We start from the raw sequence: 25,201 nt of genomic DNA, 5'->3' as shown, positions 1-25,201 counted from the left end.
AGAATTCTTTTCCGGGTCAAATAGTTCATTTCCTTGCGTCAGAGAGTGAATGACAAAACCGCTCTGGAGAAGCGCTTTTACCAAAAACGCAGCGCGCATTGGAGAGCCGGGAGGGGGAAAAAAAACACTGCACAAAATCACAAAATGATTGTGTTTGCGAGTACGATTTTAGATGTAAACGAGGCCTAAATATAACACTCACACAGGGTCAGCGTCAGGTTTACCATAAGGCATTGGAGGCTCGTGCCCACAGGTGCCTTATGAAGGAGAGGCGGCTATACTGAGGTGTGGGGGGGCACATCTACTAGACAGATTATGTATTATTGGGGTTATCAAATACTGGGAACAATCTGCCTACCTAGTCAGGGGAGGAGGGATGCCTACCTAAAAAGGGGGTGTGGCCTGAGTTGAGTGGCAGAGTTTAGGGCGCCAGTCTCTACAGGCTCCTGAGCTGTAAATCCGGCTCTGCACAGGGCGCCAGCTTTACCAACCCAGTCAGCCAGGTAACAGAAAATTAATGATGCAAAAAAAAAAAGAGACCGATAACCTTCCCTCTAGCCCTGACTGTTCTTCAGGGGGAATGGCAGAAATTGCTGTCGGGCAGGAGGGATGAGGGCACTCTTTCATGAAATTCAGGATGAATATACAGGGTATATATAAATACAATGTCTGATAATAGAACTTGTGGATTTGCATATGTCTGCATCCAAAGCAAAAGTGTCCTACTTCTGAAAGGTTAAATCTCACAGCCACATAATTTACACATGCCAACAGACTAAATGTGTCATTCTTAAAGGACAACTGAAGTGAAAAGAATATAGAGGCTGCCATATTTGTTAGCTGTTAAACAATACCAGTTGCCTGGCAGTCCCGCTGATCTTTTGGCTGCAGTGGTGTCTGCATCACACCAGAAACAAGCATGCAGCTAATCTTGTCAGATCTTACATTAACCATTTCAGTCCGCGGGTTGTTTTCACCTGGACAAGAGGAATTTTCACAATTCAGCGCTCCTCCCATTCATTCCCCAATAACTTTATCACTACTTATCACAGCAAAATGATCTATACCTTGTTTTTTCTGCCACCAATTAGGCTTTCTTTGGGTGGTACATTATGTTAAGAATTATTTTATTCTAAATGCATTTTACCTGGAATAATAAGAAAAAAATGGAAAAAATCATTATTTCTCAGTTTTCGTCCATTATAGTTTTAAAATAATACATGCTGCCGTAATTAAAATCCACACATTTTGTTTGCCCATTTGTCCTGGTTATTGCAATGTTAAAATTATATCCCTAGTATAATGCATGGTGACAATAGTTTATTTGGAAATAAAGGTGCATTTTTTCAGTTTTACATCCATAACTAATTTCTAGCCCATAATTTAATAATAATGTACCCTCTTAACATACATATAAAAAAATTATTCCCTAATGCCTATAGGTGTAATATTACTATTTGGCCACAAGATGTCCCCATTGAGTACTTCCTATTCGCGTACAATACATAGGTAATAAGTAGCAATGTGTTGCTACATTGTAACTAGGGAAGTGACGCAGGCTTCAATGGAAGCCTGCGATCACAGTGGCCTGCGGGGAGATTAATAAATGGGAACTTTGTTCCCATTCATAAATCTAATGATCGGCAGCGGAAATCAGCGGCGGGAGGAAGCGTGGCAGCTCTATTTAAGAATAAACACTGTTCACTGATTAGAAATTCTCCTTTTTATCTCTTTCCTGCTCTCAGAAGCCATTTTCTGCTAGGAAAGTGTTTTATAGTTGGAATTTCTTATCAGTGAGGGTCACACTGTAGTCACTTCCTGTCTGAGTCAGGACTGAGTCAGCCACTTACTTACCTGGAATTTAACTCTTTCAGGCAGAGAAAGAAAAAAAGGAACACAGCATAGTTACTTGTGTGCTAGGCACTGTACAAACACATGTCTATCTCATCATGTCACATGTCACTTCGGGTATCCTTTAATGTTAGACACACCTGTCCTGCTGCAAGCTTGTTCAGGGGCTATGGCTAAAAGTATTAGAGGCAGAGGATCAGCAGGATAGCCAGGCAACTGGTATTGCTTAAAAGGAAATATATATGGCATCCTCCATATCCCTCTCACTTCACTTTCATAAAAATGTATTTTTTAAAAAGTCTGTTTTGTGTCGTGAACTGCTGAGGGGGCCTGTCAGACCTCTTACTAGTCTTGTATATGCTCCACCCACAGCACATACGCAGCCACTGGGCGGGGCCCCTGTAACTGTTGGACCTTACTCAAACAAGATACAGGAAACTCATAACTAATAAGGGTCCATACATACATCCAATTATGAAAACTATGAACAGATTATGTAGGTAAGCTCTCATACTACATGGAGATGGTAAAATTGGCTAATCCAAATTGGATCTTGTATGTGTTACGGCCAGAACCCGAAGTCTGGCCACTTCGGGTTCTGGCCGGTCAGATCTAGAAGTGGCCGGCTCATGCGGCCAATGTTCAAAATGAAGCTTCCCTGCGGACTTTGGCCGGCCAGAACACGTTCTGGCTAAGTGTGGCCGGCCAAGTCCCGAGTCCCCTCACCTCTCCCCCGCTGCCTGCACTTCTCAGACCTCACATCAGGACGACCCGGACTGGAGAGGCAGAGCAGCGCGCACACGCGACCCGCAAGACGCATGCACTTCCATGCTGAAGTGACGTCATTGCTCACTTCCGCATGTGAAGTGTATGGGTCAGGGCGGGTAGCGTGCGCGCTGCTCTGCACCTCTCCGCCGCTCTGGTCGCCCTGATCTGAGGTCAGCAAATAGCGCAGGCTGCCCCCCCCCACTCACCCCACAAGCCATGCAAAGCACACAGCAAATCCCTCCAGCCATGCAAAGCACCCTGAAAAGCCCCCACCCCCCACAGCCATGCAAAACTACCTTAGCAATGCACAGTGCCCAGCAAAGCCCCCCCAGCCATGAAAAACGCCCAGCAACCCCCCCCCCCCCCCCCCCACAGTCATGCAAAGCGCCCAGCAAATCCCTCCCCTCAGCCGTGCAAAGCAAACAGCAAATCCCCCCAGCCATGCAAATCGCCCAGCAATGCCCCCCCCCCCTCCAGCCAGCAAAGCACCCCCCAGCCATGCATCCCCCCTCATCTGTGACTAATCGCCACTGCAATTTGATCTCTCCCCTGTGTCACCTGACTGCCACAGCAGAGCAGCTAATTTAAAAGCACAGGATGTTAACAATATGTCAGCTCCCAAGAAAGCAGGATGTAAATACACTGCAGATTTATTGCAGGATTTGTAACAGCTGTAACTAAGTTAAATGCTTTTCTTTAACCCTCCTGGCGGTATAAAAAAATCTGCCAGGAGGGAGCGCAGCAGTTTTTTTTAAGAAACATTTTTCCTATATCATGTAGCGAGCCCAGGGCTCGCTACATGATAGCCGCTGCACAGCGGCATCCCCCCGCCCTCTTCGATCGCCTTCGGCGATCTCCGATCAGGAAATCCCATTCAAAGAACGGGATTTCCTGGAGGGCTTCCCCCGTCGCCATGGCGACGGGGCGGGATGACGTCGTCATTGGGAGTCCCGGGCCACCCCTCGGCGCTGCCTGGCACTGATTGGCCAGGCAGCGCACGGGGTCTGGGGGGGGGGGGCCGTGCGGTGCGACGGATAGCGGAGATCGTGCGCGGGGCGGCGGCGATCAGTGTGCTGGCGCAGCTAGCACAGTGCTAGCTGCGTCCAGCAAAAAAAAAATTAAACAAATCGGCCCAGCAGGGCCTGAGCGGCACCCTCCGGCGGCTTACCTCGAACTACGTTTGGGGTTACCGCCAAGGAGGTTAATAAAAAGATTATTATGCTGTATCTTTAAGAGCAGAGAGGAAGTTCCGAGTACCATTCATGATGCAGGACAGGACCCGGGATGCTCTGGGATTTGTGCGTTTTGGACTTTGGCTGACTGACTTTGGCCATTTCTAGAACTGGCCGGCCAATGTCAGAAATTCCCAGCATTTTGGACTTTGGCCGACGTCAAATCAGCCAGTTCTAGAAACGGTTTTGGCCGTAACATATGCACCCCAAGATGATGATATAGCTGAGGTCAACTTGATGGACAGAAATCTAAACCTCCATCAATTCAGACCAGATTGGACAGCTGATTTTCTTGGCATGACCTATAAATAATTTTCTCTTTCTATTAGGCCACGTTCCCCATAACAGCAGGAAAGCAATGGATCGGGACTGGGTAGCCGCTTGTTATCCGCACACTGCATCGGCACAGTGAAGCATACTTTCAATAAAAAAAAGTATGCTTCACTCTTACTGCTAACGCCCAACCCGTTAGGCCGCAACACACCCACCGCACTGTGAACGTCAAATTGGTGGTGCATTACAGTGCGGAGAGCTGTGTTACAAAGCTGCCATTACACTGCAATTCACTGATGTGAATGTGGCCTTAAACTGACTAGAGTTCAGACTGGTACACACTTTCAATTATTATTGGCCAATCAGTGACCAATGTTACCACCTCCATGTAGTATGAGGTTTTACCAACACAATCTGCTGATAGTATTTAATATCTGTTGGTCTCATTCTACACGGAAGTGGTAAAATAGGTCAGTGATTGGCCATTCATATTTGATAGCGTATACCAGGCTTAAAGGGAACCTTAACTGAATGGGGGGTAAAGCGTTTCACTTACCTGGGGCTATTACCAGCCGCCTGCAGCAGTCCTGTGCCCTCGGAGCCACTCTGGAATCCTCCGGTCCCCCGCTGTCACTTAGTTTCGTTTTTGACGACTCACCAGTCGGCCGGCCGCCATGCGTATTATTGGACGCATTGCCTACTTCAATTAGCGCTGTTGCGGACCGCAATGCATACAAAAATACGCGTTGCTGCATTCCGCACGCGTATATATGCGGCAACGCGTACTTTTGTAGGCATTACGGTCCGCAACAGCGCTAATTGCAGTAGGCAATGCGTCCAATAATACGCATGGCGGCCGGCCGACTGGTGAGTCGTCAAAAACGAAACTAAGTGACAGCGGGGGACCAGAGGATTTCTGAGCGGCTTCGAGGGCACAGGACTGCTGCAGGGGGCTGGTAATAGCCCCAGGTAAGTGAAACTCTTTACCCCCGTTCAGTTAAGGTTCCCTTTAAGGCAAGAGAGGCAGGTGCCTGGGGAACGCAAGCAACAGGAACTGCATAACACAATCTTCAAATAAATAAGTCAATAAAAATGTAAAAAAACAATATTTTTCGATAGAACAAACATTTTCGACAGAAGTCAAGGTAAAACTTTTTTAACTTTTACAAGGAATCACCAGGACGGAACGCAAAGGGAGTTCCAAACTGGCCACAGCTGTCAGTGAGTTTAGTCGGAGGGTTGCCTTACATTCTCCTGCGGGTCTGCGTGGGGACAGGAAGCTTTAAGAAAGCTCATCAGCCGGGGCCACAGACAGTAATAAAACCTAGACAGAGCTCAGTACTCCAAAACAAAAAAAAGAACAGCCTTGATGCCCTGTGGCAGCCCTGGGAATTTGTCCAAATCACATTCCCTGTGCCCTGATGAAGGCTACGTCTGGAGTGCAAGGCTTTTACAGAGACTGTGCTGTAAATGAGCATTTATAAGAATCTGAATACTAGCACATACTCCTTTGAAGGACCTCATATATCATGCAAGTGGTTTTAGACATTTTGCCACTCACACAAGCGACTTCCTCAGTTCAGATATGAGGGTAGGACACACCATAAATGATTGACTTATCCCAGCCAGCGAACTTCCAAGTTCCAACAAACCACCATCCACGTGTGATGTAGTGCAACTGAACGCCAGCATTGTAACCACACTTGTTAGTTGATGACACACTTGGGGGTATATTCACTAACAGAAATAGTGTGAGTAACCTCCACTCGCGCTATTTCAACTGCGTGCATTAAAGTTAAGTGGCTGACTGATTGGCTGACTGGCGCCTGCTAACCAGATAAAGGTAGGAAATTGCTTTAGCTGGAAGTGAGCAAATGTGTGTGTTTTGCAGTTAGCATTCAGTTTAGAGGCAGTGGGGGTGAATTCCCTGGGAGTGAGAGGTCCAGGGCCCGCCCTGCACTTCCCTCTAGGTATTGCATGGTGGTTTGCGGGCCCCAGCTAGTAAGAGAGACTGGGGGCCCCGGCTGTTGTGCGAACCAATGTGTGTGATTTTTAAATGTCTTTTTTGCAGCTTCCAGGATGTGGTTGACAGGTGAGTGGTCAGGAAGGGGACCGTGTGGGAGATGTGCCTACACGGGGCGTCCCTGTAACAGATGCAATCCACGATTACGGCCAACTGAAGCCTTCCACCTGAATGCTAATTTATGCAATTCCTGCTAGATTTGGTACAGCAGGCAAAGTGTGTATGACAGTGCACCTGATTGGCTGACTGTTGCCTGCTGACCAGATAAAGGTAGGAAATTGCTTTAGTTAGAAGAGAGCAAATTTGAGTGTTTTTCTTCCTGCTCTACTGAGCTGAACTGAGGAAGCAGCTTATAACAGCTGAAACCTGAAGTGAGAGGGATACGGCGGCTGCCATATTTAGTTGCCTGGCAGCCCTGCTGATCCTCTGCCTCTGATACATTTAGCCATAGACCCTAAACAAGCATGCAGATCAGGTGCTCTGACTGAAGTGTAACTGGAATAGCTGTATGCTTGTTTAAGGTTTGTGATTCAGTCACTAGTGCAAACAGAGAGATCAGCAGGACAGCCAGGCAACTGGTATTGTTTAAAAGGACATAAATATGGCAGCCTACATATAGACACAGGCACGGAACATTTATATCGCTTTTCTCCTGGTGGACTCAAAGCGCCAGAGCTGCAGCCACTAGGGAGCGCTCTATAGGCAGTAGCAGTGTTAGGGTCTCCTACCGAGTAGGTGCTGGCTTACTGAACAGGCAGAGCTGAGATTCAAACCCAGGTCTCCTGTGTCAGAGTCAGAGCCCTTAACCACTCCACTATTCAGCCACCACATATCCCACTCACTTCAGGTTCCCTTAGACTAATGTGCCCCATTATAGACAGATAGTGTTTGGGTTACAGTACCATGTAACACGTGTGTTAGCTGTAGGTTTACTATACAGCAGTGGTTCTGGTACGGTCTTCTCTGACGGCCCGCTGTCAGCCTGTAATGGATTACCAACCCCATTGGATCTCTTCTACACATGCGTGGGGTGCACACACGCTGCCCTTGATCGTGCTCACATAGCCGAGAGTGTCGTGCGCATGCGCAGTAGTACTCTGACTTTTGTTAACTGTGTGCTTTTCCAGGTGTATGACTCAAACCAATGAAACCAGAAGATCAGCACGAGAGCCAGAGAACTGGATTTTTTTACAAAAATTTGCATTTCTCTCAATACAAGTTTCTTTTAACGTGAAACTTATGAAGAGCAGGCACATTCGGCTGAATGCCTTCAGCTCAGGCAGCACCTTAGACAGCCTTATTAGGAGGCCTTCCAGCCTGAGAGGAACTGGAGATTGTCAAAATAAAACATCAAGAAAGTCAAATTCCAAGATTGGCAGTAGTTCTCTAGTTTCCTGAGTGGAGGTTCAGGTTGTTCGTAATTCAATAATTCTCTTGAAATGGTCAACTCATGAAGAGCTGGCCAGCTCTACGTTAGGTGGCCATTTCTTGAAGCCCATATTTAGTTTTTCTACATCTCATGTATGCCCAAACCAAACTGCATCACTTGACCTTATCCCTCTTACCTCAGCAGCTTCCTTCTCGAATTTCTCTATCGTCCTCTTGTCGATACCTCCACATTTGTAGATCAGGTGGCCAGTGGTGGTGGACTTGCCAGAATCGACGTGGCCAATGACCACTATATTAATGTGGGTCTTCTCTTTCCCCATTCTCTTGGGGGTATTGCTGTGTAACAGGCGAGGGTATCTGTAGAAACAAGAAACGTTGTTACCACCCGCACCCCTATAACACCACAGACTCATCTTCCATTCCAGAACTATACCTGAAGGAACGTTCACCCCCAAACCGGTCACAAAATCCCTTTAATGGTGAGTTCAGTTCCACATATGCACTATGTATACTCAGCAAATAATACACAATTCAAGAAGAATTTTAATCAACCAATAAACATAAAGTGATACTAAACAAATAAACATTTGAAGCTCCGCCCCGACATGTCCTGCAAACTCCCCTTTCCCTGGTGCTGCAATGGCAAGATACTAAGAGGCGGAGTCAAGGCATGGCATGCTACCAATGGAGAGACATAAGGAAAAGAACATTTCCGTTAGGTAAATATCATTTTTTTCCTGCTTCTCTTCTCTCCCCACTATGTTCAGCTCCAATGCCCAACCCCTTAGACAAGCTAAGCTTTTACCAAGGGGCATTCAGATAGGACTTGTATGATGTAAGCTAAAGTGCCAGCCCAAGACAAATGCATCTTACCAATAACGTGAAAAATGTTAAGAATTAACAGACAACTGTAACAAGAGGGATATGGAGGCTGCCATATTTATTTCCGTTTAAACAATACCAGTTGCCTGGCTGTCCTGCTGATCCTCTGCCTCTAATAGTTTTAGCCATAGACCCTGAACAAGCGTGCAGCAGATCAGGTGTTTCTGACATTATTGTCAGATCTGACAACATTATCTGCATGCTTGTTTCTGGTGTGATTCAAACAATACTGCAGCCAATCAGGTCAGCAGGGATGCCAGGTAACTGGTATTGTTTAAAATGAAATAAACATGGCAGCCTTTAGTTGTCCTTTAAGGAGGGACTAAGTAAGATAAATAAGGGCAGTATTCTCCGGGTGTTCCCCAAAATTAACCGGGTGGAGCACCAGGCTAAAAGAGCCTGGGGAGAACACTAAATAAAGGTATAAAGCACTAATCATTAGAGTTTGGATACATATGCTGGTATGGACCTACCAACCTCACCACTACACCGCGAGGAGATGAGGACATTAACCTGAACTCTGAGCTTGGGTGACCAATCAGATGTCTATGAAATAAAATAGATGGGGCAAAGAACCATCACATGCTTTTGTTGTTACTCATCCTTGGAAGAACTACAGAGATTATGTATGTGCTTCAATCATGTCCATTACAATAATCGTCAACAATGACTTTCTAGATGCCACCTTGAAGTTCAGCCTCTGTCTATCCAAAAATGTTGACATGGGCCAACTCTCAGTTAATGCATGATTTGAGTTGTCCTATACACTCAGCATGAACCCATATGTCCAGCATAGCTCCAAGCCTAGGCCACATGATCTATGTGAGAATCTTTCAGGTTCTATGGCCTGCAAAACATCTGCATGGTGCATGTCAAGTCAATACGGTCTACGTTTGCTGTGAATACTGAGTGGACATCACCCCCTCCTGATTGGTTCAGTGCAATGTTATGCTGATTTGAATCCACTGACCCTCCCTCCCTGATAACTATTTAAAGTTGAATATCAAACTTCCAGTATATAAACATCAAAGTCGCTGTTATGTGAGTTAAAGAAATTACTTGCAAGGTAGTAAACCCAAAAATTCCAGGCTGGGGAAAACACAAAAAAGACAAAAAAACAAACAGAAGCCAAATAGTGTAATAAGCCAAGACACAAGATAAATTCTAGAATACTCAAAATATTCGGGTTGCGAAATGTAACCACCAATGAGGCCTACAGAGGAACAACCCCCTCCGCTCGGGCTTGCAGAGGTCCTTGCTGGCTGCGGTGCTAGTGCGATAGTAGCCTGATTGGGACATACTAAAATACAACCTCCCATCAGAGGTGCTTAGTAACAAACTGAAGGATGGAGGCGCCCAAAAATAATGACACTTGAGACAGATCTTCTTTAGCCACATGCCAATTTTTTATACTATTGACCCGATGAAGAGGGGAATGCCAGTGAAACGCATTGTCTGAACCTGTTTATTTTGTGCAATAGATATTTGATTTTCCAGTAAGTCATGTTTGGCTATTTTGCACCACAGTAGAGGTAAGCTAACTGCTAACTGTTTTTAATAATTTTATCATTTTTCTGCGCCTTCATCCTCCAGTTTATGCAATGACAACAGGCAAACTCCAGAAGGTTGACGGTAATGCTGCCACTCCAGAGCAAGATTGTATGTTGATGATAACTGGTGTTGAAGGCCCCCTCCCTTCCATTTTAAGATAGATGTTCTAGTTTAATATAAATACCCTCCTTCACCTCCCTTGTGAATTGTTTTTCTTCTCTGTCCAAAGATGTTGTCCTCACCGTTCTAGAAGGTATGTCCCTCACCTCGAGGTGAGCGTAGGCCACAGAGCCTTGGCCTCCTGAGTCAGCCCTCCTATATTACACCATACGGGCGCTCGGTTTCCTCTAGTGTAAAAGTCTTTGCACTTTTTAGCACACTGAACTGCATGAACTCCCTTGTTTTCCTTATGTTCAATGCTAGGAACACACCATACAATTTTGTGTTAGATAGATGGTTCGATAATTTCTGTCATGTCTGATCTTATTTTCGATCGTTTTTTCTGCTTGATTTCTCATAGAAGTGAATGGAAATTGATAAGAAAAGATAAGAGAATTGAGAGAGAAATCGAACGGAAAAACGAATCGAAAATCGATTGAACGGAAAATCTAGCAAAAAACGCATCATGTGTTCCTAGCATTCAATCGTCAGTAGAGGGAGCATTCAACACCATTTATCATCAAAACAGAATGTTAATTCAAGGACAAATACACACCTTCAGCCAGATACCGTATATACTCAAATACAGATACCGTATATACTCAAATACAAGTCGAACTCGTGTATAAGTCGACTTCAATATTCAACCCTCTTAACAAGCTTAGCGGTATGGACGAGCTCAGCTCGTCCATGATCGCCGCGCTGGATTGCTCTGGCCCTGGTGGACCGATTTTCATGAATTTTTTTCTAAACGCGCAGCCGCCGATGCGCCGCTACCCGCCGCGTAACAGGGCCCCCACCAAGATCCCGTGCGCTGCCTGGCCAGTCAGTGCCTGGCACCGCTGAGGGGTGGATTGGCACTCCCTCTGACCTCACGACGTTGATGACGTCATCACGATCGTCGCCATGGCAACAGGGGAAGCCAAACAGGAAATCCCGTTCTAAACGGGATTTCCTGTTTGCTCTGATCACCGGAGGCAATCGGAAGGGGCGGGGGGATGCCACTGCTCAGCGGCTATCATGTAGGTAGCGGTAGGCTAGCTACATGGTTTAAACAAAAAATTTTTTAAAAGAAAGTGCTGCGCAGCCACCCTGGCGCAATCAATAGAACGCCAGGGTGGTTAAGCTAGATTTTTTTTTTACTCAAGTATACATAAGTCTTCCCAGCAAAGTTAATCGCTGCACTTGAGGCCCAGGAGGGGTCAATGACTGCACTGCATACAGTATTGCTTCCATTATCCCCTCCTGTGCCAGGGACGAAGCACCCTCATGTATTTTACCATATATATCAGTGGGAACATTAGAGAAAACACCTACCCTGCTCTTTGATTAATTCTTCACTGTTCAGCTTGCTTCTTGCCAGTCCTGATAAAATCCCCGACTGAGCATTCAGTCTGGCTTTGCTATAATGACTCAGCTATAATGATTCCTAAACAGAGCCAGAAGGGGGCAGGCTTGGGCTTGAAAAGACATCACAGAAGACAGACTCAGCTATAATGATTCCTGAGCAAAGCCAGACTGAATGCTCAGTTGGGGATTTTATCAGGGCTGTAAACAAGCAGGCTGAGCAATGAAGAATGAAACAGAGAGCAGGGTAGGTGTTTTCTCTAATGTTCCCACTGATATATATGGTAAAATACATGAGGGTGCTTCATCTCTGGTTCACTTTAAGTGCAGCCAATACCTCCTCCAGGCTACCAAGTGCTGCAATTATTCACTCCCTTTTATGCAGCCCAGTATTTTCCCCTGCCCCTTTCCTTGTTAATTGGTGTGTCCAGGACTTTCAGACCTGTGTTTTCTTGGCATGTGCGTTCCTCAATGTGTCACTTACCACTGGGTAAATTGCTGCAAATGAGAATGTCACTATTAGTACACACATTACTCAGTGTGCTCAGTGACCTCTATACTTTTATGAAGTGAATCAGACCTAAATTTCTAGACTTATACTCGTTTATACAGTAGCTTAAAAACCCTGACACCTGCATAATGACAATAAGGCTAGACTCTTTGTGCCTGAAGTAAGGGCCCGTTTTCACTAGAAGCGGTGCAATGCAGCTACATAGCCGCATCGCACCGCAGGTGTGCTGAAACACATGCACGGCAATGGAATAGTTTCCACTGCGTGCATTCGCGTGGGGAGCTGTGCGGAGCGATCCGAGAATCTGCAGCATTCTGGACATTCTTACACAGCCGCATCCCATATCCTCAATTGACTTAGCGGGCGCCAGTGGAAGTGATGCGAAGCCGCTAGGTAGCCGCATTCGCATCACTATCCCTGTGGAAATGGGCCCTAAGTGTTTCAGTCTGTGCAAATAAAACTCTGGCCATATCTTCTAACTCTTTGTGTCTGGAGTAAAGGCTCATACACACGCGCAACAACTGTTGGATTGACTTGAGCTGTGTCTTATCAGTTGGTTGAACAATAGCAAACAACTTTTTTAGTTTGTTTCAACAACAAAAGTTGTTTGATAATTGTGCATATAAAATACTTGTGTTGAGTGTATGAGCCTAAAGGTTCATACACACCTACCAACTATCTGTCCAACTATCTGCCAAACTTGTCTGTTAAGCCCCATACAACTTTTGTTGTGAAACAAGTTGAAACAACTAAGGGCCTGTTTCCACTACACGCAGATTTGATGCAGATTGGATGCAGAAAAATTGACTCCAATGAATGCCTATGGGCCTGTTTAAACTAAATGCGATTATTCTGATGCAGATTTTCCCATAGGCATTCATTGGAGTTTTTCTGCATCCATTCTGCATCCAATCTGCATCAAATCTGCGTGTAGTGGAAACAGGCCCTAAGGGCTCGTTTCCACTATCGCGAATCCGCATGCGGATTCGCACATGTAATGCAAGTGGATGGGCCTGTTTCCACTGTAGCGTTGTTGAGGTGCGTTTTTTTCAGCAGTGAAAAAACGCACAAAATAGCCGCAGAATTCGCCTGCGAGTGGAATGCATGCGAATCGCATGCAATGTATTTCATAGGGAAATCGCATGCGGTTTCCCCATGCGTTTTTTGCTGCGAATTCGCATAGGTACGAATGTAAATTCACACAGGCAGTGACATGGTTAAAATCGCATATACCCTCACCTATGCGAATTCGCATGCGAATTCGCGGCAAAAAACGCATGGGGAATCGCATCCGCATGCGATATCATCAGCGGTGGAATCCAGGCGATTCTGCACCGCAATAGTGGAAACGAGCCCTAAGTGTCTCAGTCTGTGCAAATAAAACTCTCCTCTGCCTTATTTGAGCACAAGGAGGTGCTTCTACTAGTGGTGAAATAATTTCTAGAACACAAAGCAGGAGTTGAAGCTAATTCACTTTTTCCTGTGGGATTTGCATGGCCTAGAGACAAGATCACATGACCCATAATTATTCACACAAAGCAGAGATGCCGCAGGGGCTGATGGGTAACTTATTGGGCCACTACAGCCTCCAGCCTTTTATAAATAGATCCCTTAGAGCATTTTTATCACGCAGAGAAGTGACAGGAGTGAAATCATAACCAGCTGGGTATTCCCATACCAATTCACCTTGTTTACATTGAAATGTGGGCAATGACTCAGCTTCATACCGAGCTGTGATAGGCCTTCTATATCTCTGGTGTGCCACTAGGCCACAGACACCCCCTCAGATGATAGGGCATGACTCCTGGGGGCATATCAGAAGGAGCCCGAATTTAACAACAAACGTCACCCATCTTAGTATACTGGCAGATGACTGGGTGCCCCGTGCCTTCCCCTTCACCCAGGCAGTGCGCCACGGTCTATATTATTCATTCCACCTTGCACCCTCATCAGCCTGCCAGCTGCAGGAGAACTACAAAGCCCAGCGTGACCAGCCTGATGGGATTTCAGTATCTCTAAAATGCATCAGTGTTATGGCATATATCTGCCAAGCACCAATGTACAGCAACCCAGCGCAGCCAATCAAAAAGCAGCATTCACTGGCTTCACTGAACCCTACTGCTGAATGGTGAGGGGGGATTGGTTGCTACGGGATACAACACATATGACATGCTATATGAACAGACAGAAATACATGGTATAATGGAGGCTGATAGATGAATGGATGGAGGAATACTGTATGTTCCTTCTGTCCTGTGTAGGTGTGGCCCCTGACCTCTGTTCTGTGCATATGTGGCCCCTGACCTTGGTCCTTCCATCCTGTGTATATGTAGCCCCTGACTTCAGTCCCTCTGTCCTGTGTATGTGTGGCCCCTGATCTCGGTCCCTCTGTCCTGTGTATATGTGGCCCCTGATCTTGGTCCCTCTGTCTGTGTACATGCGGCCCCTGACCTCAATCCCTCTGTCCTATGTATATGTGGTCCCTGACCTCAGCCCCTCTATACTATGTACATGCTTTCCCTGACCTCGGTCCCACTGTCCTGGGTATATGTGGCCCCTGGCCATGGCCCCTCTGTCCTGTGTATATGTAGCCCTGACCTCAGTCCCTCTGTCCTGTGTATATATGGCCCCTGACCTGGGTTTCCCATCCTGTGTATATGTGGCCCCTGACCTCGGTCCCTCGCTCCTGTGTATATGTGGCCCTGACCTCTGTCCCTGTCCTGTGTGTATGTGGCCCTGACCTCTGTCCCTGTCCTGTGTATATCTGGCCCCTGATCTTAGTCCTGTGTATATGCGGCCCCTGACCACGGCCCCTTTGTCCTGTATGCGGCCCCTTACCTCAGTCCCTCTGTCCTGTGTATATGCAGCCCCTGACCATGGTCTCTCTGTCCTGTATGCGGCCCCTTACCTCAGTCCCTCTGTCCTGCGTATATGTGGCCCCTGACTTCAGCCCCTCTGTCCTGTGTATATCTGGCCCCTGACCTCGGCCCATCTGTCCTGTGTATATGCTGCCCCGGACCTAGGTCCCCCTGTCCTGTGTATATGCTGCCCCTGACCTCGGTCCCCCTGTCCTGTGTATATGTGGCTCCTGACCTTGGTCCCTCTATCCTGTGTATATGTGGCCCCTGACCTCGGTCCCCCTGTCCTCCATACAGTCGTGTCTGACCTGATATCTGTTCACTAATGGCTGACACTCTGTTGCCTCCAGCGTGTCCTCTGTATTGCTGGATGTCCTCTAGATCTGCGCCCAAGGTCTGTGTGTCTCTTGCAGATCTCTGTGCCCTGCGCCCAGGCGTGTGCATGCCCAGTGACAGCGTATACCTAGCTCCCAGCCATCCTGCCGCTCTCGCCTCCTCCTCCTCCTCATCAGCAGTTTGTGATGGATTTTACACTACGCCACAGATGCAAAGTCCCCATACTCACAGCAGTCACACATTCCCCAACGTCCCCAATGCAGATAAAAAGCAGCCCCAGGCCCCACTGCCACAATCTCTAACAGTCTTACCGTGCCTTACAGAGTGTTGGGGTGCCAGCAGTGAGGGGGCTATAGATCCCGGGGTGACTGACTCAGGAGAGGGGGGTGACTGTCACCCTTGAAATGCCAATAAGGAAGCCTCATCCACATGCACATAGTGCCCAGAGGCTGCCTGGCATAAGGATGGGCACAGCCAGAGGAGAGGCCACAAGACAGAGAGGGAAGGGGGAGGCATTGCTGGCTGGCCTTTGTGGGTACAGTATATTCTGGAATAGGGGGCTCGCAAAGGTTGGGGAAGGGGAACTCTAGAACTTCTAAACTGGCTGAAAAAAAAGGGGAGGCTGGATCAGAGCAGAAACTGACAAGCGGGGGTTACTTGTAATAGTAAATAGAAGAAGGGGGGCTGGGGTAGATAGATCATATAGCTGAGCAGGAGATGGGGTGCCAGGTGTGTGGATGCCGGAAGAAGAGAAGGGGGCGGGGCAGGGATAAGAAAAACATGGGGTAATGGGTAATGTCCTGGCATAGAGGGGTAACTGGGGCTGTGCAGCAGGGATTAATACACATTGGGGTGTGTTGAGGGGCACTGAGTGACACTAGGGTGTATTGAGGGGAGCTGGGTGACACTGGGGTGTATAGAGGGGAGCTGGGTGACATTGGGGTGTATGGGGGGGACTGGGTGACACTGGGGTGTATTGAGGGACACTGGGTGATACTGGGATGTAAGGAGGGAAGCTGGGTGACACTGGGGTGTATAGAGGGGAACTCAATGACACTGGGGTGTATGGGTAGGCTCTGAGTGACTCTGGCGTGTATGGAGGGACACTGTGTGACACGTGGGTGTATGGAGGGGAGCTGGGTGACACTGGGATGTAAGGAGGAGAGCAGGGTGACTCTGTGGTGTATGACGGGACACTGGATGACACTGGGGTGTATGGAGGGGCACTGAGTGACACTGTGATGTATCGGGGGTACTTAGTGACTTTGGGGTGTGTGGAGGGGCATAAAGTGACACTGGGATGTATGGAGAGACACTGTGCGACACTTGGGTGTATGGAGGGGAGCTGGGTAACACTGGGGTGTATGGACGGTGCACTCGGTGACACTGGGATGTATGGGGGGTATTGAGTGACTTTGGGGTGTGTGGAGGGGCATAGAGTGACACTGAGGTGTATGGAGGGGAGCTGGGTGACACTGGGGTGTAAGGAGGGGAGCAGGGTGACTCTGGGGTGTATGGAGTGACACTGGGGTGTATGGAGGGACACTGGGTGACATTGGGATGTATGGGGGGTACTTAGTGACTTTGGGGTGTGTGGAGGAGCATAGAGTGACACTGAGGTGTATGGAGGGGAGCTGGGTGACACTGGGGTGTATGGAGGGGCACTGAGTGACACTGGGGTATATAGAGGGACACTGAGTGACACTGGGCTGTTTGAAGGGGCACTGGGTGACACTGGGATGTATGGAGGGACACTGGGTGACACTGGGGTGTATGGAGTGGCACTGAGTGACACTGTGGTATATAGAGGGGCACTAAGTGACACTGGGCCGTTTGGAGGGGTACTGAGTGACACGGGGGTGTATGGAGGGACACTAGGTGAGACTGGGCTGTATGGAGAGGTGCTGCTTGACTCCTGGGTGTATGGGGGACACTGAGTGACATTGGGGTGTTTGGAGGGGAAATTAGTGACACTAGGATGTATGGAGGGAAACTGGGTGACATTAGAATGTATGAGTCAGGCTTAGGGTGACTTTAGGATGTAAGGACAGGCTGGGGGTGACATTGGGGTGCAAGGATAATAGCTGGGTGACATTAGAGTGTATGGACAGGCTTAGGACGAATTTAGGGTGTATGGACAGGCTTTGTGTGGCATTGGGATGTAAAGACAGGAGCTAGGGACATTAGAGTGTATGGTCAGACTTAGAGTGACACTGGGGTGCAAAGACTGGAGCTGGGTGACATTAGAGTGTATGGTCAGGCTTAGAGTGACACTGGGGTGCAAGGACTGGAGCTGGGTGACATTAGAATGTATGGTCAGGCTCTAGGTGACATTTTCAGGCAGTGGGGGACACTGGGTGTACAGGCAGGCTGTGGGTGACAGTGAGGGCACAGGGAAGCTGTGGGTGACACTGGGGTAACAGGCAGGCTGTGGGTGACACTGAGGGCACAGGGAAGCTGTGGATGACATTGGGGGTGCAGGCTGGTAGTGGGGGGGGGGGGGCACTGGGGATGCAGGCAGACAGTGGGAGACACTGGGGGTACAGGCAGGCAGTGGGGGACACTGGGTGTACAGGCAGGCTGTGGGTGACATTGGCAATGCAGGCAGTGGGGGGCACTGAGGCTACAGTCAGGCAGTGGGGGACACTGGGGTTACAGTCAGGCAGTGGGGGACACTGGGGGTACAGGCAGGCTGTGGGTGACATAGGGGGTACAGGAAGGCTGTGGGTGACACTGGTGGGACAGGCAGGCTGTGGGTGACAGTGGGGGTACAGGCAGGCAATGGAGGGACCCCCGGGGCGCAGCAGCTCTTACCTGTGGCTGAGCTCTCAGACAGCAGGGGCAGCTGGCTCCTGATCAGCTAGTTTTATTTCTCCGGGTGGGGGTCCACCTATTGACGGCCCGGCGCAATGCAGTCAGCCCTGCAGCACAGCAATGCGGTACCGGGGCTGGCAGAGGAGGAGGAGGAGGATAGGGAGGAGGAGAGGAGGGGTGATCCAAAACATCATGCATCATATTATCATTCATCACTCTCTACACACCTGGCTCTGCTCTGTCCTCCATCCATACACACATCACACATACAGTATATACAATACTGAGCCACATCTACATTCTATCACCCTCCATCACCCTATGACGTCACGCTCTGCTCTCTGTTCACATCAATACATAGCTATGAAAGCTCTCTATTTGTGAAGTCACTGCACAGCGCAGATTTGTTTTTCGGATCTGTGCGTATTTGTGTTTATATACATTCATCCATATTATGTAACTGTACATTACAGATTCTCTATCTCTCTATCATGTCTCTGTACATTTCGGAAGTCTTTTACAGGTATGACGTCACTGCAGAAAAGTCAGACTTCCTATGGTTTCATTGATGTCACTGATTCACAGGAACTCCAATGTCTGCATCTTTTGAATGTATGACATCAGCCCCCGTTCACATCACAAACGCGGATGGCCACGCATGCGGAACGCAACGCATGCGAACGCACGCCATCCGCGTTTGTGTGCGTTGCGTGGCTGATCCCATCACTGAAAAGTGAATGGGACAACCACGCGTTTTTACAAAAAATCCGTGCAGCATGCGTTCCCGGACCGCACAGGTCCGGAACGCATGCAGTGTGAACATCAGACATTGCACTCTATGCAATGTCTGATGTCGTGCGTGTCGGCCACCTGCACGCGTTTCCAAAACGCGGCTGGAAACGCGTGCAGTGTGAACGGGGCCTCATACTCCAGTAGGGCAGTGTGAACGCTGTACCTATGCTATGGTGTGAGGCTACGTTCACATTATAAATCGCAAGCGCTGGGCGTTTTTGTGTGCGACTTTTTTTTTAAGCGATTCCCAGCGCTTTCTGAGCATTGGGCGATTTTGTGTAAGCGATTTTCTAAGCGCTTTTGATGAGCTAATGAGAACTCTTTTACCCGGAAAATAATAAGTACAATGTATTTATTCATAAAAACGATCAGGAAATCGCAATCCAAATCGCTTTTTTCAAGCTCTTAGCAATTTCCCTATACCTTCCATTGAGCCAAAGCGCTCAGAAAATGGTACAGGCAGCGCTTTTGGAAGTGGATTGCAATCGAACCGCTCAGATGTGAACACTCATAGGGAGTTATTTCACAATTGCTTTTAGGGCGATTTCTAAAATCGCCAACGCTTAAAAAAATACACACATGATCATAGTGTGAATAAGCCCCAGTCGAGAGCTGCGTTTGCGCAGTGTGCATCAACGCTGTTACCTCCAGCGATCGTTGGAAAGGGTGAAATTCAAATCTGACAAAATTCCAAAATGGATTCCGAGTTTGTCATTTATTTGCGAAAATATACTCACAACAGATTACAATTTTGCATCGAATTTATTTTTTTGTATCTTAAAACCTACTCAGTGCACATTGCACGGTGGTGCACACATTTATTTGTGATTGACAGGGGCGTAGCAATAGGGGGTGCAGAGGTTGCGACCACATCGGGGCCAGAGGGGCCCCAAAGGGCCCTCCCTCAACTACAGTATTAGCTCTCTATTGGTCATGTGCTGTAATAATCACTTCTATAGATACTTTGAATAGTGGTAATCATTAAACTGTTCCCCATCCCATTCTTGCACCTCCTGACACTGTAGTTGCCATTGGCAGGTTTTGGTGCGTCATATCAATTGTTATGTATAGAGTGCTTGGGGGGCCCCATTGTAAAACTTGCATAGAGGCCCACAGCTCCTTAGCTACGCCACTGGTGATTGATGTGCAAAAATACATTCATGCACTAGACAAACGTAATTTGGCAATACTTTAGGAATTTGCTTGTCGAAACTCCAACTGACAAGTCAAAATTGCGAAATCCAATTTGAAATTATGAATTTTGTTTTCGGATCTATTATTGAATCGTTTACATTTTTTGGTAGTGGTACTTGCGTATTAGCCCATCTGGAAAGTTTAGCAGCTTTTTGTTAAAGTTCTGTTTGATCCCCCAGGAAGATCTGACCATTTTTGGAAAGCTGAAAGTCCCAGCTTTCCTTTGCACTGGGTCCCGAGTCAATGTGATGCCCCATTCCCAAGTTAGGGGGGTTTGGGGGGGCGGCTGTCCCCTGCACTTTTCTGCAGAGAGCACAGTGGAATTGAGTCTCCTGCCCATGCCAGTAAGACAGAGAGGAGACGAGGGGTGCATAGCCACGCTGCTCCTTCATCTGTAATGAGACCCAGAGCACTTGACATAAGTTTTGAAGACACAGATTTATGCTGCGAAGGAAGAAGACCTACCAGGTGTGCTGCTATAATCATGTCGGGTTCGTCCCGTACTTCTGTAATTGCACTTTCTGTAGCCAAGTGCAGGGTACACCCCTCCTTCAATCAAAACCCCATAACTTGAGAACTTAGCATCATACCGACTCGGAACCTGGTGCAACAGAAAACCGGGACTTTCATCTTTCCAAAGATGGTCAGATCTTTAAAGAGACTCTGTAACATCAAAAACCTCCCCTGGGGGGTACTCACCTCGGGTGGGGGAAGCCTCGGGATCCTAATGAGGCTTCCCACGCCGTCCTCTGTCCCACGGGGGTCTCGCTGCAGCCCTCCGAACAGCCAGCGACAGACCCGACTGTAGATTCAATATTTACCTTTGCTGGCTCCAGCGGGGGCGCTGTGGCTGCTTTCGGCTCGGAAATCTCCGTCGGGTCCGCTCTACTGCGCAGGCGCCGGAAACTTGCGCCTGCGCAGTAGAGCAGACCTGACGGCGATCGGGTATTTCCGCCTACTTCGGAGCCGACAGCCACCAGACCGCCTGCGCAGGAGCCGGGAAGGTAAATATTGACGTCACCGCTGCACGGAGGGCTGCAGCGAGACCCCTGAGGGACGGAGGATGGCGTGGGAAGCCTCATTAGGATCGGGAGGCTTCCCCCACCCGAGGTGAGTACACCCCAGGGGACGTTTTGTCGTTACAGTTCCTCTTTAACAAAAAAGCTGCCAAAACAGAACTTTAACAAAAAGCTGCCAAACTTTCCAGATGGGATAATATGTAAGTACCCTTTTTTTTATCCCCACTATGAGCCCAGTTGATTGTTGCTTTCCAATCACAATTATGAGAATAAAAGGTTGATTGTTCGCTAAAATTGTATCATTAATGGGCACCTTAAGAAGAAATCTATAGTAGTAATATCAGGAGAAAGAGAGATATACGCCAACATTGTGAAATGACAGTAAATATAACTTCTCACATTATTGTCAGATCTGACAAGATTAGCTGCATGTTTGTTTCTGGTGTGATTCAGACACTACTGCAGTCAAATAGACCAGCAGGGCTGCCAGGCAACTGGTGTTGTTAACCGGAGATAAATATGGCAGCCTTCATATGTCTCACTCTCACTTCAGGTGTCCTGTAAACAGTAGTTGGCCGGCATTTGTGGTTTCCAGACAAAGTAAAACACATAGCGCTGAAAATGGAGACTAGTAAGGCAACGCTGCCACCATTCACCCACAGATCAAACACAGCTGCCTGACCCTGTGTGCAAGCTCTAAATACTGCTTCTAAAAACCATGCATTATATTCCATTTCCTTTGTGCAGTTTTCAGAACCACGGAACCCTGGACAGCACCCTCTCAGTGACTGACTGCTGGCAACACTCAAAAATTAACTAAGGATCTAATGCAACAGTTGCCCCCCCTCCATACACAACTGCATTCCAGCATCCCTCCAGTTTTTGCTCCCTGATATTTGATTTAAAATACAGTACTGTACACCTGGAAATTAAAGGATACCCGAAGTGACATGTGACATGATGAGATAGACATGTGTTTGTACAGTGCCTAGCAAATAACTATGCTGTGTTCCTTTTTTTCTTTCTCTGCCTGAAAGAGTTAAATATCAGGTATGTAAGTGGCTGACTCAGTCCTGACTCAGACAGGAAGTGACTACATTGTGACCCTTACTGATAAGAAATTCCCATTTGTACCCCTTTCTTGCTCTCAGAAGCCATTTTCTGCTAGGAAAGTGTTTTATAGTTGGAATTTCCTTATCAGTGAGGGTCACTTCCTGTCTGAGTCAGGACTGAGTCAGCCACTTACATACCTGATATTTAGCTCTTTCAGGCAGAGAAAGAAAAAAAGGAACACAGCATAGTTATTTGTGTGCTTGGCACTGTACATACCCATGTCTATCTCATCATGTCACATGTCACTTCGGGTATCCTTTAAAGAAAAGATACCTCAGTGGTGGGAAGCCTCTTGATAGACCAGCAGCTTGCTGGACTCTACCCAGCACCCAGGGTAAATCAATACCTACTTACCTAGTCAAATCAGTGCGAATTGAATAGGTTTCTTCTGGGCACACTCCCAACCATTGAGTAGTGCATCCATACTGGTCATACGTGAATAAGGTCCACTCCACACATGCACAGTAGAACAAATCACACATACAGAGATTTAAATTAAATGTGGTGTGCATGCGCTTCTTTCTACTGGGCATGTGTGGACTGTATTTGCACACGCCTAGTCCAGATGCCCTCGTACACGGCCGGAAGGTGCAGAAGAACCCTGCTCCGCAATGGTGGGCTCTGCATAGATGCAGGAAGCCCCTGGACTATCCAAGGGGTCAGGGACCTTCTTCCTCTAAAAATGCGTACACACGCACTACTAAATGCAACGACGGGTCCGCCGGACCCTCCCACTGGGCGGTCTTTTTGCTGACAGTATGTGCGTGTGTACGCGCTGTCGGCGGACTGATAAGGCTGTTTCTGAATGATCCGCTCATAAGGCTGTTTCTGAATGATCCGCTGAGCGGATCGTTTAGAAACAGCCTTATCAGTCCGCTGACAGCGCGTACACGCGCGCACACTGTCGGCTATAGACCGCCCAGTGGGAGGGTCCGGCGGACCCGTCGTTGCATTTAGTAGTGCGTGTGTACGCACCTTAAGGTAAGTATGTAACTTTTTGGTTTATTTAGATTTCAGGTGCTTGTCTAAAAAAGTGAGTTTTTGTTGTTCGGGCTTGTATTTGTTTGATGTATATTTTGTGGAATGTATCATAAATGGTGATGTACAAATATCTGTGCAATGTTCATTTTTTTATCATCTGGTTGGCAGGGTTTCCAGTGCTGCCTTCCTGTGCCAAGTCAGATTCCGCTATTCCATCGTCACCCAGATCCTGTAGAATGGGAGGAGTTGGAAAGGGGCACCAGCCAGGCTGACCCCACCCACAGGGAGAGCAAAAGGAGGAGGTGAGCGGAGTTAGGTGATCACTGTGTGCAAAGCTCTGCAGGTAACACTATATCTTGGGGTCATGTGACGGACTTCGCTAATGGGAAATTCTCAAGAATAGATAGTTGCCTGTTGCTTACTCGACAGCACTGAGAATTGATCTAATTTCTGATATATTCTTTATGTGCATTAGGGCCCATTCACACTAGAGCGTTTTGCCCATTCTTACTTGGGCGATTTCGCTTATCGACGCAAATCGCCCAAAATCGTGAAACGCAAACGCTTTGCCTGCACCATTTTCAGGCAATTTCCCGGCAATCGCGTTTCAGTACTATAGAAAAACTCGCTGCAGTGCTCAGTGATTCTTCCGCGTGAAATCGCTGAAAAATCACTCCTGCAAAACGCCGGCAAAAATCGCAGGCGTTTTGCAAACGCAAGTGTGAATGGGCCCTTAAGCAAAACTTTATTCTGAATGAATTATTCAAGAAAAAAAAGTAAAAAATATATATCCTCCTGCTGCCTGTTTCATTCATAAGTAATGTAAGATAATACAATGATGAATTAGAAGACATACGGCAGATGCGACGCCTACTTCATGATGCAGGATCAGCCAGTTTTCAAACTGCAAAGGAACCCTGCGAAATAACTGTTTTTTATCATGCTTAGATGTAGGGTAGCTGAAGTACTGCAGAATTTTACTGTTACAAAGACCAGGGTTCAATGGGATATAGAAATTAGTCCAGTGTTAGCCCTTTAGCAGCCAATTTATTTAGAGACGTGCAAGTGCTCCAGGCTAATTTATTTCAGCATATTTTTTATTTCTTATTTGTTACATTGCCTTGCTATTAATTAATTAGTACTGCTGTATAATGTATATTATGGCCACTAGGGGGCAGTGTGAGACATTGGCCTCAATTCACCAAGCTTATCTCCTGTCTTTAATGACATTTCTAGAGTTATCACCATGGTGACAAGGCATGTAGTATTCAGGAAACGTTTTACCTCAGGCAAACCTAAAGTTAACTTTTCTGTCTTTAAGTTAAGGTGAGATCTCTAAAGTTAATTCTTTAATCCTTAAAGTAACTCCAGAATTCTAAAGTTAAAGACAGGCTGTTAATTAACTGCATGTGAAATTAACTACAGAGGAGGTAACTTAAGGACTGAAGAAATAAGATAACTCTCTCACTGTGAAAACTTAATAAGGCAAGTTCGATGTGTGGTGGTAAGTTTTCTCTTGCCTTATTATCTCCAGCATGATCTTAATGAATTGAGGCCAATAACAGGACTTCTGCTTTCAGTTTCTATATTTTCTACTAGTAGAGGAAGATCAAAGCATTCCAAAAATTTACAGCACAACAAGGTCTGCCAACTGAGGTCAAAAGCAGCGCACTCAGGGCCGCGCCTGGGCGGGTGCTGTGGGTGTATTGCAGGCGGAGACAGGCGTATCGGAGACAGGCGCCGCAGCTCACCCAATGGCGACCAATAGTGCGGGCGCTAGGACCTAGCGCACCGCACTGATATGCGGAAGTGACATCACTTCCGCATATAGAGCAGGTGCGTCCGGCGCCCGCTCTAACTGGTCGGGTTGCCACTGATCCTGAGGTCTGACGACACTGCAAGGTGAGGGGGGAGCAGCGGCGGCTAGAGGGGGGGTCCCTGTCACTCACTACCTAAAGGGGTCCCTGTCACTCACTGCCTAAAGGCTCACTGCCTAAAGGAGTCCCTGTCACTCACTGCCTAAAGGGGTCCCTGTCACTCACTGCCTAAAGGGGGTCCCTGTCACTCACTACCTAAAGGGGTCCCTGTCACTCACTACCTAAAGGGGT

At 47.5% G+C, this 25,201-nt stretch overlaps 2 protein-coding genes across 12 annotated transcripts in view; one reads left to right on the top strand and one right to left on the bottom strand.

Moving 5' to 3' along the window:
* The window catches only part of EEF1A2 (eukaryotic translation elongation factor 1 alpha 2), a 51,883-nt gene extending 33,780 nt beyond the window's left edge, over positions 1-18,103 (bottom strand). Inside the window, exons 1-2 of one of the 2 annotated variants that reach the window (XM_068263701.1) lie at positions 17,995-18,103; positions 7,713-7,893 (exon numbers count right to left, since the gene is read on the bottom strand). In XM_068263701.1, the coding sequence (XP_068119802.1) occupies positions 7,713-7,856 (144 nt within the window). In that variant the 5' untranslated portion in view covers positions 7,857-7,893; positions 17,995-18,103. Of the gene's footprint in view, positions 1-7,712; positions 7,894-15,152; positions 15,257-17,994 lie in introns of those variants that run through there. The other variant, XM_068263702.1, reaches the window with a different exon arrangement.
* Positions 1-25,201, top strand: part of PPDPF (pancreatic progenitor cell differentiation and proliferation factor) — a 230,667-nt gene that overhangs the window by 146,044 nt on the left and 59,422 nt on the right. For 8 of the 10 annotated variants that reach the window (XR_011025342.1, XR_011025341.1, XR_011025345.1 and 5 more), the window contains one exon: positions 23,262-23,395. The exons of 1 other annotated variant lie outside the window; for it this stretch is intronic. Coding sequence is in view for 1 of the 9 variants with exons in the window: in XM_068263704.1 (XP_068119805.1) it covers positions 7,275-7,295 (21 nt within the window). In the remaining 8 variants the exon portion in view is untranslated. Of the gene's footprint in view, positions 1-7,274; positions 7,539-23,261; positions 23,396-25,201 lie in introns of those variants that run through there. One more of the 10 variants, XM_068263704.1, reaches the window with a different exon arrangement.

This window comes from Hyperolius riggenbachi, chromosome 12 (genome assembly GCF_040937935.1).
Source record: "Hyperolius riggenbachi isolate aHypRig1 chromosome 12, aHypRig1.pri, whole genome shotgun sequence".
In the NCBI taxonomy this organism is placed as follows: Eukaryota; Metazoa; Chordata; class Amphibia; order Anura; family Hyperoliidae; genus Hyperolius; species Hyperolius riggenbachi.
Note: the sequence above shows the minus strand (reverse complement) of the source record. Positions and strands in the feature narration are given on the sequence as shown.